Consider the following 15866-nt stretch of genomic DNA (forward strand, 5'->3'; position numbering starts at 1 on the left):
GTGTTTTTCACAGAGAGTTTACTACTAAGCTACATTCTTCTGTTCATCTTAAAACTATCCTTTAATTCAGAAGGTTACTGAATACTAGAAGAGATGTTAGTGAAGGAAAAGTTCAAATATGCACTTTGCTTTTCAGGCATCACTTTAAAGCTCTATCATTGCTATTACTCGGGGACAATGAGAAAGTGTGACTTTCTGTCACAGTCACTTTAATCTCTGCTGCAATTTTGTACAGGATTTTGGAGAAGTCAAAAACGAAAAGCTAAAGGTTTTCTAGCCATGCCAGAACAAACAACTGCTTAGTGTTAAAGGTTTCATTACCTCATATAATTCATGATCTAAGGTTTCCACTACAACGTGTTCACTCGACTGGTCGATGCGGACAACCGGTTTCCTCAGCTTCACCCGGCCTCCCAGGCGCTCCATTATTTTCTCACTGATCTGACCAGAGCCTCCAACAAACTTCCTCTCCTGAAACAGAGAAAAGAACAACTTGGCAAAGCAGAATCAGCAGAGTGGTGCTTATGAAGCACGTATCATGGCAAACGTTTTGCTTGGCAATCTAAACAAATCCCATTCTTCTGTTGTTATCAAACCATTTTAGGCAAGTTCATCAGTCTCACTTGGAAAACATATTCACATTCCTTTCTCTTTTAGTGAACTCCTCAAACACTTCTCATATTTGACCACTAGCCAAAAGTAAAAGTATCAGTAACCTCAGGAGAAAATCCCTTCTCATGTGGTCTCCAAATGGATTGCACAGACTGTGAAATATGTTTTCCAAGTGAGACTGATGAACTTTCCTAAAATGTGAGTCAGCAAGACTTCTGGAAAGTGCTGAAACTTTTAAACTTTTCTCTGAGTTCACTCTTATCTCTGCAGAAGTCTGTGCATCAGAAGTAGGAACCCTCGTCCTCATCATAAATAACAAGCTACAAGATGGAATCTTAGAGGCGCAGGAGCAGGCTATCCCTGTGTGCCGAAAGACAAGCCAGCGGGGAAGAAGATTGGCTTGGCTGAATAGAGACCTTTGGCTGGAACTTGAGAACAAAAGGAGAATTTATAACCTTTTGTAGAAGGGGCAGGCAACTCAGGAGGACTACAAGGATGCCGCGAAGCTATGCAGAGAGAAAACTAGAGTGGCCAAAGCCCAACCAGACCTGAGCCTGGCTACTGCTGCAAAAGGAAACAAAAAAATGCTTCTATAAATACATCAGCAACAAAAGGAGGGCTAAGGAGAATCTCCACCCTCTGGTGGATGTGGGAGGAAACGTAGTGACAGAGGCTGAGGAAAAAGTTACAGAATCACAGAATGTTAGGGTTTGGAAGGGACCTCGAAGGATCATCTAGTCCAATCCCCCTGCCAGAGGAGGAACACCTAGATTGAGGTTGAGGTACTTAATGCTGCCTTTGCTTCAGTCTTTAATAGTCAGACCAGTTGTGGTCCAGGTACCCAGCCCCCTGAGCTGGAAGACAGGGACTGACAGCAGAATGAAGGACCCATAATACCAGGGAAAATGGTTAGCAACCTGCTACACCACTTAGACATGCACGGGTCTATGGGGCCAGATGGGATCCATTCAAAAGTACCAAGCGAGCTGGCAAAGGTGCTCACCAAGCCTCTTCCCATCCTTTATCAGCAGTGCTGGCAAAGCGGGGAGGTCCCAGTTGACTGGAGACTGGCAAATGTGATGCCTATCGACAAGAAGGGCTGGAAGGAGGATCCAGGGAATTACAGGCCTGTCAGACTGACCTCGGTGCCAGGGAAGGTCATGGAGCGGATCATCTTGAGTGCCATCACATGGCACATACAAGATAACCAGGCAATCAGGCCCAGTCAGCATGCATTTATGAAAAGCAGGTCCTGTTTGACCAACCTGATCTCCTTCTATGGCAAGGTGACCTGCTTAGTGGATGAGGGAAAGGCTGTGGATGTTGTCTACCTATTGTTCAGTAAAGCCTTTGACACTGTTTCCCACAGCATTCTCCTGGAGAAACTGGCTGCTCATGGCCTGGATGTGCATACTCTTTGCTGGGCAAAGAACTGCTGGATGGCCTGGCCCACAGAGTTGTGGTGAATAGAGTCAAATCCAGTTGACGGCCAGTCACAAGTGGTGTTCCCCAGGGCTCAGTATTGGGGCCAGTTCTGTTTAATATCTTAACTAATGATCTAGATGAGGGGATTGACCGCACCCTCAGTACACTTGCGGATGACACCAAGTTGGGAGGGAGTGTTGATCTGCTAGAGGGTAGGATGGCCATACAGAGGGATCTGGACCAGCTGGATTGTTGGGCTGAAGCCAACTGTATGAGGTTCATCAAGGTCAAGTGCCATTTCCTGCCCTTGGGTCACAACAACCCCAGGCAGCACTACAGGCTTGGGGAGGAGTGGCTGGAAAGCTGCCTGGAAAGCTGCCCAGCGAAAAAGGACCTGGGGGTGTTGATCAACAGCCAGCTGAACTTGAGCCAGCAGTGTGCCCAGGTGGCCAAAAAGGCCAATAGCATCCTGGCATGTATTAAGAATAGCGTGGCCAGCAGGACTAGGGCAGTGATCACTCCCCTGTATTCGACACTGGTGAGGCCCCACCTCGAATCCTGTGTTCAGTTTTGGGGCCCTCACTACAAGAAAGACATTGAGGTCCTGGAAAGAGTTCAGAGAAGGGCAACAAAGCTGGTGAGGGGTCTGGAGCACAAGTTTGATGAGGAGCGGCTGAGGGAACTGACTGATTTTAAAATCTTAACAGTTTTAATCTATGGAAGCTTGCATCTTTGAGAAACCAGCTCTGGGCTACATATTCAGCATTAATTTGAAGAACTCTGCACACTTGTACAGCCAGCATTGCCATCTCCATGAAGTGGTAAGGCTTGCTTCAGCCTCATGACAGAAATAAGCATAGAGTAAAACTTTCTTTTTCCAATGTGAGTAAGCAAAGTATGTGTTCTAGCCAGAACTCAAAATGAAGTCAGAGTCAGGAACTAATACAAATCTACTGATCCCTGAGCTGATGCCTTCAGCACAGGAACAGCTTTCAACACTAGTTTTGCAAGATCCAGATTAACATGTAAATGAGTAGAACTAGTTATCAATGTGCTTCTGGCTCAAAATCATGGGTGTCTCAGTTGGCCCTCTAAACTAAAATAAATCAAACAGAAGAATGAAGTTAAAAGAGGGCCTGTCACAAGTCACAGGTGATGGCTGACAGTACCTGCCCTCCATTGGTTGTTGAGAATATCCTTGTTGTGCCCCCACACTGCTTCACGTACCACAAAAACCAAAGGGCAGAGACCTCGTGGGGTTCAGAAGTCACATCCACATTCACAAACAGGGTTGCAAAACTCTTGGCAGCACTGCAATAACACAAGAAATGAGTTCATTTAAAAACTGAAGAAGGGTGACAATCTTGTTCTGTAGTAATGGAGAGACTACCTTTGGCAACCTCTTCTTTCACTGAGAGCAAAGGATTCCTTAATTTCAGTTAAAGTAGGAAACAACATAAATTCCTCTTATGCAACATTTAAAAAAAAAAAAAGTTAATCAAGCACAGCTGTATTCCAGCAAAAATTAGTGCTCCAGGGGAAGCAAGAGCCAATGAAAGTTCATGTCACTTTATGCTACTAATACAAAGTTAGCTTGTCACCCTAGACTCAGGATTAAGGGAACCAAGCCCTCTTGTCTTCACTGGACTCCAAAACCACCACGTCCTCCCATGGTTCATGGGTTACATCCAAGATCTGCCACTCTGTTTGCACCTGCTGAATGCCTGCCCCACAAGCACGCAGCATAGGGATTATTCAACATTTGTCATAAAAAACTTAGGGATCTTGTCTAAGCTAATTATCTAAGCTCTCTGGATTAGTCAGCATCCCCTCACTGCCTGCTCCTCTACTGTGCTCAGGAACGGTGCTGCAGCTGGAACACAACAAGGAAAGAAATGCAAGTAAGAAGCCATAATTAAGGAGACAGCGTGTAAACATTCATGTAAAAGTCTGGGAAGAAAAGGGAAAGAATACTTTTGGGTGCTTAACTCAGTATTTTAAACAGTGTTCTGGTAGCCACAGAAGTGGAAAAGTGGCCTGTCTCTCAAAAAGAATCACTGTTTTATGTCCTCCAGTTCGTGCTTTTATAACAGCTCTACCAAGAACTACTCTATAAACCCATATGAGGTCTTGTGGTGCACTAAGACAGAGATAATTAAGGCTCAGGAGACATTCCTCCTGTTAGAAGTAAACACTTCCTCTGCCCTTACACTGAGGAGGAGTTTAAAGTGACATGAACAGGACCAGAAGATGCTCAGCTTAACTGTGCTGTGATTGACAGCGATTGAGATTCTATAGGTATTTTGTATGTCAGACATCAGGCAATCAATAACTTCCAAAACCAGTACAGAATCCATTTTTAGTTGCTTCTTACTTTTTTTTTTTCAGTTTTCTAACTTAAAAAAAAATGATGAAAAGTGAAAAGTGTCCCTCAAACATACTATTTCAAACAGCCGTAGATCTATACAGAAGAAAAGGCATCTTCTGCCCTTTCCAAAAATGCAAAGTCCAGCTGAAGAAAAAGCTGATCCAATTTCTGAAATGAAGTTGCATTCTGGCTTCATTCTTGACAGCCAAAAAAAATAAAGTATTTATAAATATTTGTATATTTATAAAAATATTTATCAATATTTGTCTGTATAAACACATACTGTAAAATATGACAACTCTGAAAGGTATTTTGTCTAATGGGAGAATTATTATATGTATTAGTAGATGCATTAATATTTCATAAGCAGAAGTTACTATATGGTGATTAAATTCTGGTTTCTGCTGCCTTCTCCCATTGCATTTCAATTCCCCATTTTCTCCTGGTGTTTTACCTGGAAATTGCTGTATGATTTCAACCAAGAGCACTCAGGGTACTTCCAGCATGCAACTCTAGCCAAAAGCAAATCTGTACAGTCTGTTAGATGAGAGGAAATAGCAGAAGATTACCCTTCTGGATCATTACCTTCCAGGGTGGGAAGTTTCTACAGCATGTTATCTAAGTCTTGAACAAATTGGGCAAATCAAGCTGAGATGCACATATAAAATCTCAAAAGCATCTTGGAATTAAGGGAGGCTGACAGCTATACCAATATTCAGGTAAAATGTCAAGTCTTGTTCCATCAGAGTTTGAAATAATATGACTGCCGTCATGTGAGCTATTGACTGGTGCATGGTATTTTGCTAACTTGTACAGCTCCTTACCAATCAGAGGTTCAGGTGGCCAGCAGAACCAGCAGCATATGTTTCTCTTTGGTTTTACTGGATAGGGATGGTGATACAAATGAGAAAGTCTTTCTATATGCTTTTTGCGCAATTGTCACTCTTGTTAAAGCAAAATAACCAGAAGATGAAAAGTTTTTGGACAAGAGTCTACTGTCCATTAACAATGATCCTGTTGCTCTCTAGAGGCTGGCTGAAGCCGTAAAAATGCCCCTGTCAATGACAGTGTCAGCTTGAGTGGGTGCTGGCAGGATTCTGCACTAGTGTTGGGTGCTTCGCAATTCTAAAGAGGTTGCTGTAGAAATCCATCTTCTTTACAGCGAGGCAGATTATTTTTTTTTTTTACTTCAGTGCAAAGAAAACCAATCAACCTGTTGTTGAATGGCAAGTAAAGAAAAATTGCTTTGATGTATACATAAAAACAGGAAGCATTTTCAGTTTCCCTGAGAGGTATGTAGTGCAGCAGTTAAACAATAGAGTGGTGGGTGTTCAAGTGATTTAGTGCTGTTTCGAGACAAATGTTATTTTTATAGCACTTCAGCAAAATCATCTGGTCCAGAAGAGAATAAATGTGTGTTGTTCCATCAAAAGTTTTATTCAAAAACCTGCTGTAGCCAGACCATTTTTCTCTTAGAAGTTAAACACACCATAAAGAGAGGAAAAGTGCATATAAGAGACGAAGGTACTACCTATGTCTGCAGAAGTAACTCTCCCCAAATACATTTTCCTTTAATCTTTATTTTAATCTAAAATGTCATGGAAATATAACAGAACACATTGTGTGTGTGCTGACAGGTGGTGTGGTCCATTATTATAAGATTTTCTGACTCCATTTCTTTAAAAACGCTATATTCTAGTGGTAGTTACATCTGTTTGCAAAGCAGTAACAGATATTTGGAGCTCTAAGATACATAAATATAAGGTATTATATTTTGTATTAAGGAGTTTCTTACTTCGTCCAGCAAGTTTTATCTATGAAATCTTTCATAGTCATTTTGTCCCATTCTTCTGCATGTGGAGCTTTCCATGGTGCTTCACTGGGAATCTAAGGGCCAAAAAGGACATTCATCAGCAAATGAATGAATGGCATAAGAAAGAGTCAACAAACACAACCAATCACAATCAATCTCATCTTTACATGGTAATTCAGCCTGCAAATTCCTAGCAGGTAATACAGTGAACCTGACAGAGGACGCTAAAAGTTTTTTGTTGTTTAAGTTTGTTTTTTTTTTTTAATTTAAGAACAATTTTAGAGTTAAGAACTTTGCCTAGAAAGGCAAAGCACAATGCTGGGAAATGTCTCTGAGTTATTACATATCTCTCCCATTCATCTATGCAAGTAACAGCAGCCTTTTCTCAAAGTCAGTTGATGGAAAACATACACTACTGGTAACAAATTAAAATGGCTGAGCTGAATTTGAGAGTGGAGAAGGGCATATGTTTGAGGTCTACAAGTCTCTTAAAATATTACTTACCCAATCATCAGGCAAAGTGCTAAATATCACAGGCATAAACCCTCATGTTCATATATCCAGAAAAAAACAAAGGTATGACTGCAGACAGCCTGAGTGGCACATCCTTCAGAAAAGCTTGCCCAGATGCCACCTATAACATGTACTCTGACCACGTACCAAAATGCGTGGCAAGATGCTGCTCTTCCACTACCAGGTTTGTTCAAGCTAGAGCAACATGGCCTATCTGCATCCTAGTCCCATCTTCACTCTGACCCTCATGGAGACAAAGCTGAGCTGAGACAGCTGCAATTCCTCATGCCATACCTCCTTTCCCATTTCATCCATGGTCCTCCAAAGGTTATTGTAGTCCAGGTAGGCCAATGGATTCCACATAGGAGGGAACGGACCTTTAAAGGGGTAAGACTTACCCTAAAAGATGAAAAACAAACAGAAACATCATAAAAACTAAATACAACCATAATCATGGCTTCTATGTGTGGGTAGCTGCACCAAATGGTTAAGTGTTCACTGGAAGAAAGCACAAGTTTAATCAATACATATAACAGCTTCCAACAGGTCATGTCTGTGTGTATACATAGAACAAGAGGCAGAGGGCACAAAATGAAACACAGGAGCTTCCATCTGAATGTAAGGAAACATTTTTTCACTGTGAGAGTGACAGCAGTGGCACAGGTTGGTCAGAGAGGTTGTGGAGTCTCCATCTTTGGAGATAATAAAAAACCACCTGGACATGGTCCTGGGCAATATGCTCCGGGTGGCCCTGCTGGAGCAGGAGGGTTGGACAAGATGATCTCTAGAAGTCCTGTCCAACCTCAACCATTCTGTGGTCCCATTATTCCACATGTGCAACTTAAGTTTGATACATAGTTGAATTAAGTCTGTTGTGTGCAGAACTGATGCTGCCTTGTATCTTCAAAGCTTTATATTGGCCACTTCTGGGCAACAAAAACTAATATCTTGTAGTCGAGTCACAAAGATCAGACCAAAAAAAATGAGATGGAACAGCATTGTTCAACTGAGATGAAAAAATGGCTATTTGTTATTGCAAAAGAGAAACATGTTACATTTTTTTCTCCTAAATGTTCATTAAAAGACTGAACTGTTAATTGTATTTGGTGGGGTGTGGTTTGGTTGGGTTTTTTTTCAGCGGGGGGGTGTTTTATTTTCTTTCCTTTCAAAATCAGACAAAAGCAGCTGTGATGAGATTTATTATACACTAAAATCATAGCTCAGAGACCTTCCTGGAAAAAACCTGGTTTCAGCTAACCTAAAAATCCTCAGCCCTACAGAAAATGTAGCATTTACTAATAATGACTCATTCTTCCAATCCAACACCTCTGGCCACAAATTCCATAGAGGGATAGTGTGGCCAATACAAATGTCCCAGTTACATCATTATCCGTTTAATAGTTAAATTTTATATATCTACATATCCACTACTAGATATTCAGAAAGTCTAGGTGAATTAAGAGTGGAAGACAGGTAATTTGTAGAGCTATTTTATTTGTATAGGATTTCCCTGGCTGACTATATGGATGGAAGCATAACAGCTTTAAAAATTCATAAAGAAATGCTCATTAGCATTATGTAGTCATTATTTTTTTCACAATGCATTTTGGACTCCATAAAACAGATAAACGATAAAGGCCATATTGTGTGCCACAGCTGATTTTTCAAAGCTTATATTACATTATGTATTTAAGTTGGCACTGTATCAGCATGAATGTCAATCCATAGAAGTACTAACTTCTAATAGATATTTGATGCAATGCCACACCAACCCAGCAGTAAAACCAAGATATTTACACTGGCTTCAAAAGAAATAATGCATCAAGATTTAATATTTAGAACCAGGTAACAACAACACTGTGTCTTGTTGATGAGAATTATCTGAAGACCACTTACTCAAATAAGTGTCAGGCTTGATTTGATTTAGTTTCTTTATTAATAATGTGAAAGAAGGAACAAAAAGCACATTATTCAAATCTGCAGGTATTTGTAAGCACCAGAAGAGACAATAAAAGGGTACAAAGCAATCCTGAAAGACTCAAAACTTGGTCTAGAAACAACAAAATTAAATATAATCTTGAAAAATGCTGGCAAATAAATTTGAAGATTTCTAATTCAAAGGGAGATATAGTTAGAAAGCAGTAAGGCCAAAAATCCAATGTAAGGATAAGAATAAGAGAATATTAGTTTACAAAGAACCCTTAACAGGTTAGAGAAAATGAAGAAGAAACTGCTTTTTCACCTTGTCTTTGTACAGACACAGGACTCTAATGGAATCCTTATCAGAAACACCTAGGTAATGAATGTTAGGAAGAAAGCAAAGTATGGGAGGAAAGGAATTATTTCTTTGGTACATGGACATATATAGAAGTAGTTGCAAAACAGCAGTTTCATTTTGCAGTGCTTTTGGGGAGAGATTATGGTTTGCAAACTGCCAAAACATCAATTTTTTGAAAGTTTTCAATCGGAAGTTTTGTTGTAGCCAGAGTAGATCTCCAGTCACTTCATGAGCCAGAGGTACCAAGGTTGAAAACTTAGCATTTCCGATTTAAGAATGTACATTACAACACATATTCACAAATACTGCAGAAAATGGAGGTTTGTGTTTGCTTTGGGTTTTGTTTTGTTTTGTTTTTTTCCATTCAGCATGGAACAAATGTGCATTTCTACAGCTCTTATGCTCAACCATCTGAAAATACATTAATATGGAATCAGAAAAACATATACCTGTAGATGGAGATTAACTCAGAGAGTTTGTTTCATCAGAAGCATTTGGTCCCGACAGAGACATGAGAGTACTATATGGAATCTCTTAACATGAAATTAATTTGGACTGGGGCACGCCTTCATATTCTGCTGCCAAAGGGCTATGAAAGAGCAGCAAAAGCTCTTAGACTGAGTACCTTTCTGTCCCAGCTAGTAACATCTGAACCATATTAGTAATCACTTTTTAGCTTTTCTGGACACACTAAAATCCCATAACTAACTCCTATGGCGACAAAGTCAGTTTTACTGTGCCTTCTTCTGAATGCTGGAGCCAGCCTTCACTAGTGCAAATACTGTACAGGTATTCTAAAGACAGAGCACTTCAGTTTGGTTCTAAGTACCTAGCATTTCCCAGATAAAGATTTGTGAAACACATATACTGCTGTGCTCAAGGAAACCAGGACAGCATCAGAATGGGTTATTCCAATTATTGATTTTGTTCTGAGCTTCCTGCTCTGCCAGAGGCAATCCTAACTGAGTTATCCCCTCTGAGTTAACTCAAGTCTTATGAATTCCCTGTGGTGCTTCCTCATGAGCACACAGCTAAGAAACACACACACTATATATATGTATATATATATTTAGTATTCTTCTATTTCACTGCATTTGAACTGCTGAAAGGGAAATCTTGGGTATGTCTCTTGTGCAGAAATCTGGGGTGACAAGTCTCATCAAGCACAAGAAGAAACTTCAATGTGGAAAAATAAAAACAATCATAAAAGTGATGGAGTCTCCTGTGAAAATTACTTTCAAGAGCTCCTAAGACATTACCTGAGGCCCCATCCTTATTTCCTACACAGGCAAAACTCCAGGAGCTGTCAATCAGAATTTTGTTTGAGAAGAAACTGCAAGACTAAGCTCTACATGGAAACAAAAATAGCAGCACCAGAGAAAGACTACACATATCTCTGAGTCGTCTCCAACAAACTGAAACATTTCAGCTCTACTTCTGTTGAATTTGGACTTTTGCAAAAACAATAACCTTATTGATATTTAGGCAAAATTTTCCTGTTTCTATTTTATTGCTGGGAATAGCATTCTCCACACCTCCTGGTGCTGTATAACCTCTAAATAAAAACAAGACAGAGATGAAAACTACGCTTCAAGATGCACAAAACATTTCCTTTTCAAATATTTTTTATACCTAAATGAGAGCAGTATAAAGACAGCAATAATAGCTACCCCTTCTGATCATTTGACCTAATATTTCAACACCAGTACTATAATGCTCAGAAGATTTTTGGGGGTTTTGGTTTGGTTTTTTTTTTTTTTTAGGGCTTAGTACTATTTAATATAGGCATATATATTTTTTAGAAACTTTCATGATGCCACTCGCAATGCTTCAAAAAGCAGAACAGCAGCATCAGCAGCTGCAGATCTACCTGCTATTGTGTGGGTCATTTGCTGCTTTGCTGCTCACAAAGGCTATTGCTGCACTATGGGTTAATGCATACTGAAAAAACTGAAACTGCAGGGAGAAGATTCATGCAACCCAGCTGTCTCAGGAATAAACAAACTGGGAAATGAGAAATCCAGTGTTTGACACAAATATTACAATTCCCAATAGATTTTCTCATCCATCTGTTTCATGTCAACCAAGGTTTGGCTTAGTTACACTGGACCCATGTAATGTAAGTAGTACAGAAATAAACTTTCTGCATACATCAGCCATGTTTCAGGTCAAATAGGTAAACAGTGGGTTATTATAGGGGGAAAAAAAACCCCACAGCATAGCAACTGAATATCAGCAGCCCCTTGAATATCAGCCCCAACAGCTGGGGGACATAGGGACTGGATTCCACGCATTTTGCTGGTTAGCTGAGAAAGGACACGCTTTGCCAGGAAATATCATCAGCATCTCAATGCAGAGCAGGATCCCAGGAGAAAGTCTGCTTTTGCAGGTGCAAGACAACTTCAGGCTCCCCTAAACATTATGTACCCAGGTTGTGCCCAGGTGGGATGCAGTGCTGTGAATTGAAGCCCCTGGTGCCAATGATCCATGCATTTTTTTATAGCATGGTATAAACATCTTGTACACATAGTCACATAGGTTTACAGGCATGTAGTGCCCTCTGCTGATTCACAGCACTGGTACATCACATACACCTTGTTCTCTCAGCTTAAAATCCTAGTAACGTCATTCGGATGAAGAACAGAAACAGGAAGATGCAAAGTTGTGAGAAGGAAAATGAGAAACAGAAAAGCATCACTTCAGGCTGTAACTCAGTACCTGTCTCAGATCCTTAGTTCCCCATCTATTGCCATCTGGAAAATTACACTTTTGCTTTGGGGTTTGGTTTGTTTGGGGTTTTTTTGGTTGATTTTTTTGGTTGTTGTTTTGTTTTTAATCCATAGCATTTAACAATATGTGTAATCATAATTCTCAATAAAACACAGCAACTAGCTGGACCAAGTGGTATCTCCAGCTCCTGAGAAAGATACACAGGCCTACTTAGAAAACTGTAACACCGTTGGGCTTCACTGAAGTTCCTTTCATTGAGATACTGTTCAGGAGCTCATATATTCATCTGGTTACTATACTGACAGATATCCGAAAGGTAAAAAGATATATAGGTTAGAAAATATAAATGCAGAACAAGCAAATCTGGATAACTAATGGTGCAAAGCCACAATAGTAAGACATGCTAAAATATTCTCTAAATATGTTTCAATATCTAATATGAGATCATGAGCTGTGGATGTCAGAGTGTTTTGTGAAATTTGGTCAGTAAAATAATTCCATTTTAAGTGTAGCGTAGCCAGAAACATTGTCTTAAAACAGGCATCCTGAAAAGGAATGGAGCTAACTGGGAACAATTTTTTTCTGCCGTATTATAGAAATAAAGTCCATCTTCACTTTGTCACAACATCAATCATACAATGGCTGGAATACTTATCTTATCTGAAAAAGGCAGAATGAGGGAAAAAAAAATTAAAAAAACCAACACTGAAGTGATTTTAAAAGGGAAACAGAGGTTCTGCTTTGAATTTAAAAATGACTATAACTATTTGTTCCAATCATCTTAGAAAAGAGTTGACTACGTCTCCTTCGTACTAGAACAGGATTTTTTGTTTTCAGACATAAAGAATCACTTTTACAAAAAGCATTCAGGTGTCTTATGAAACACAGATTTATAGGGACTTAATTTCTAAATATTCTTTGAAACTGGGCCTGTATGTGGCTTTCAACACCTGAATTAAACCTGCCAACAAAGTGAACAAAAAAATTAATAGAAAACTTCTCTGTATTTCTAGAATTAGTCTTAAAATATCCCTCCTTCCCCTCCCAAAAGCAGATAAATGGGCAAAAATAAATGAAAACAGGAGAAAAAAAAGAAGAGGAGTTTCATCTAGGAGAAAGCCGCCAAATGACCTCTGCTCCCAGATAACATAACCAAGCAGAGAGGGCACACACACTCTCTCACAACTAAAACACTATCTTTAAAGAAAAAGATAATGGTGGGCTCACTAGTTTTATTTCTGAGATACTCCAGGTTATTACATTTCTTACATTAAAAAAAAAGAGACTTTACATAAAATGTTACAAGTATGTGAAACCCAATATGCTCAGCCAGCTGTTTCTGTATGAAATATACATTCCTCTCTTTTTCTGTAGACCTCAATCAATTTCTCAAGGGAAACAAAAATTGGTTCTTACAATTGGATGCAATGGAAGCTTTTCTCCCAGCAGCCTGCGTTAAATAAGCTAGGTGGGAGCACAGCTCCTTTTCTTTATCCCCTAGGGAACAGACCAAAGGGTCTGGAAGGGCTAAGACTGAGGCAGTTTCTTTCCATTTCAATATCATTAAGAAATACATACTTTATTTCCAGCTCATTTTTCTTACTACTTTCATCCTCATTCTACTATTAGGTCACAGCTGTCAGTCAATTTTCCTGATCAATAAACTTCCCTTGCGAGAGCTTTCTTTACAGTTCCCTTTGACAAAGATCAATTTGCAGATTTGCTGTACATAATCCCTCTTCTTTTAGGCTGCTGTAATACAAATATTATCCATCTTCTAATTAAAAAGACCTAATTACAAACTTCATACTTGCAATTACTGCCAGGTGTCTGGCACAAAAAAGCGAAGATGACCCTTTATTTACAGCGCAGGTCTAATGAGACTGAAACAAGACCGGCCTTTCCCATACTCCTGCCAACTACTGCTCTTCCTTCCCAGCCTGGGGGATATCCCCTGTGGGACTCTGGAAGATGCTTTCACCAACTGCAGCCTATTCCATCCTCAGACTCACTTTTGAGGCTACCAGTGAGTGCGATTAATGACATAGCATCTTGTGACAGGAATGCCTGCATCCTTTTATGCAGTAAAGAGTCAAAATAACATAGATCTGCACTGCAGTAATGACACATGAAACTACCAAAGCCCTGTAGTAATTTAAGCATCTTTGAATTTTCAAGGCACCAGATGCCTAGCTTCTTAAAGATTCAGATGTATTCTTCTCAGTTCCCCAAGTTCTCACTTACAAATTGTCAGCAAGAAAGGGAAAACACAAAAGATGTGATGCCATTTTGCCTCGCTTAAATTGATGGCAACTGAGAGCCTCACGGACTTTTCATTCTCTGACTGTGTTCTAATTAAGATACAGAAAGAAGAATGAAAGCAGTTTTATCTAGTCTTTCAAAAATCCATTTAAGCTGTTACACTACATACTACAGACAATGCAAGGAGATACTGCCCTTAGATTCGCAGAGAAGCAGGTCAAAAGCTTAAACAAATCATATTGCTTAGCTTCAGTGCATATATCACTGATATCACAGAAGAAACACCACTAAATTCTATAACTTTTGATACAGCAGTAACTTCTCAAGCTGCTAATTAAATCCCAAGACAACTGGATCATCACATTTTTTATTCATGAACAAGACCACAGCAAACTGCGTTTTAATAAGTACAATAGTCCTGAAAATGAATGACACCCAAGAGGGCTGTAATTTTTTTTTTTTCTGCAGATCTCCTGTAGATAAGTATGTAAACAGCTAACAATAGTTCAGATCTGTGGTCCTAGTGAAAAGTATTGTGTGCATAAGACTAAATATTCACCTTCAGTGATGTGCTGCAGACTGGATTCACATCAGGATTCTCCCCAGGGACACCAATTGCATGTGACAGTTGTGCTAAACTTGAAGAGTGCACAACACGCATTTGCACGCCTCTAGCCAGTGCTGCTGGCAGAAGAATGGGTATGAGAAAACTCCATTCTTTTACAGGGAACTTAACTGAGGTAATGAAGTAGTCAGCAACTCACTGTCAAGAGCCTGTCCGGTGAGCAGGGAGGGGATGCTGCATGTTTCACCCAGTATTTTAACCTGAAAGGCCTCCCTGGATGCGCGAAATGCCAAGCCTGCCTTTTGGTGCTGAGGAAACAATTAGCAGGACTTCCCTCGATTGCCACCACAGGAGGAACGTTTCGGGTGTCAAAATAGCCAGCTACCTAAGCCAGCTGTTAGCACCAGCCACACTCTGCACTGAGACAACACAGAGATTAAAAGGAATAAATGTCACTACCACTTTGTAGCAACCATGCTATAATCTGAGGAGTTTCCAGGAACCCATGGAAAGTTCTGGTGGAAAAAAAATCTGGGAAAAAACTGACAAGGAGCATCAATGGCAGTGTGGGGATCTACCACAGGCTAGTGACTAGATTTTGAGAAACAAGCTTTATTGGTCTATTGTGGCCAGTAAGAGGAGTCTTTATGTTGCCAGGTTTTCATGCAAGAACTCCATCAGTGAAAACGGGACCAGAAGACCAGAGAGTGTTCAGCTGGCACCACAGCAGGACAAAGGGTAGATCATCCTGACTGTATATGAAGGAATCAAGTTCTAAAAGAATTATCTGGCAAAGCAGCCATATGAAGAAATGTTTCTTTACACAGATTTAGGGTAGCAGAGTAAACCAGCTCCACAGTTATCTTACTTAGCAAAGGAACCTGTGTTACATTTGATAACATCTGATTAATTTTTGGTTTAAAATACAAGAAATTTATGTGGCTATTGGGACTGCACAAAAGTGCAATTTGAATTAATCAAGAAAATATGTTGATAATTAAACCCTCACAATAATTGACATGTTTTCGTATTTCAACATTTATTTCCAGGGACTGTTACATGACAAAGGTAAAAATTGCCTGGAGTACCTGTACTTTGGTTTGTTTTTCTAAGATAAAAGCTGTCATTTTGGTAAGGAAAATGAACACCACCAATCAAAACCTGCAAATCTACCTATCTAAGGTAGGGCCCTGAATCCTCTCTTGGGCAGCTAAGGAAAAGTTTTAAGAAAAAAAGTTGTAAGAAATGTTTTACATCTGCTTGCCAGTCCAATGGTAGCACTGTTAGGAGATGATGACTT

General features: G+C 39.8%; 1 protein-coding gene across 2 annotated transcripts in view; it reads right to left on the minus strand.

Annotated features, from left to right (window-relative positions):
- Nucleotides 1–15866, minus strand: part of LOC136002554 (amine oxidase [flavin-containing] B-like) — a 53940-nt gene that overhangs the window by 15908 nt on the left and 22166 nt on the right. For both annotated transcript variants that reach the window (XM_065657720.1, XM_065657712.1), the window contains exons 4-7: nucleotides 7026–7130; nucleotides 6201–6292; nucleotides 3207–3348; nucleotides 322–471 (exon numbers count right to left, since the gene is read on the minus strand). In XM_065657720.1, the coding sequence (XP_065513792.1) occupies nucleotides 322–471; nucleotides 3207–3348; nucleotides 6201–6292; nucleotides 7026–7130 (489 nt within the window). The remainder of the gene's footprint in view (nucleotides 1–321; nucleotides 472–3206; nucleotides 3349–6200; nucleotides 6293–7025; nucleotides 7131–15866) is intronic.

This window comes from Caloenas nicobarica, chromosome 1 (assembly GCF_036013445.1).
Source record: "Caloenas nicobarica isolate bCalNic1 chromosome 1, bCalNic1.hap1, whole genome shotgun sequence".
Lineage (NCBI taxonomy): Eukaryota > Metazoa > Chordata > Aves > Columbiformes > Columbidae > Caloenas > Caloenas nicobarica.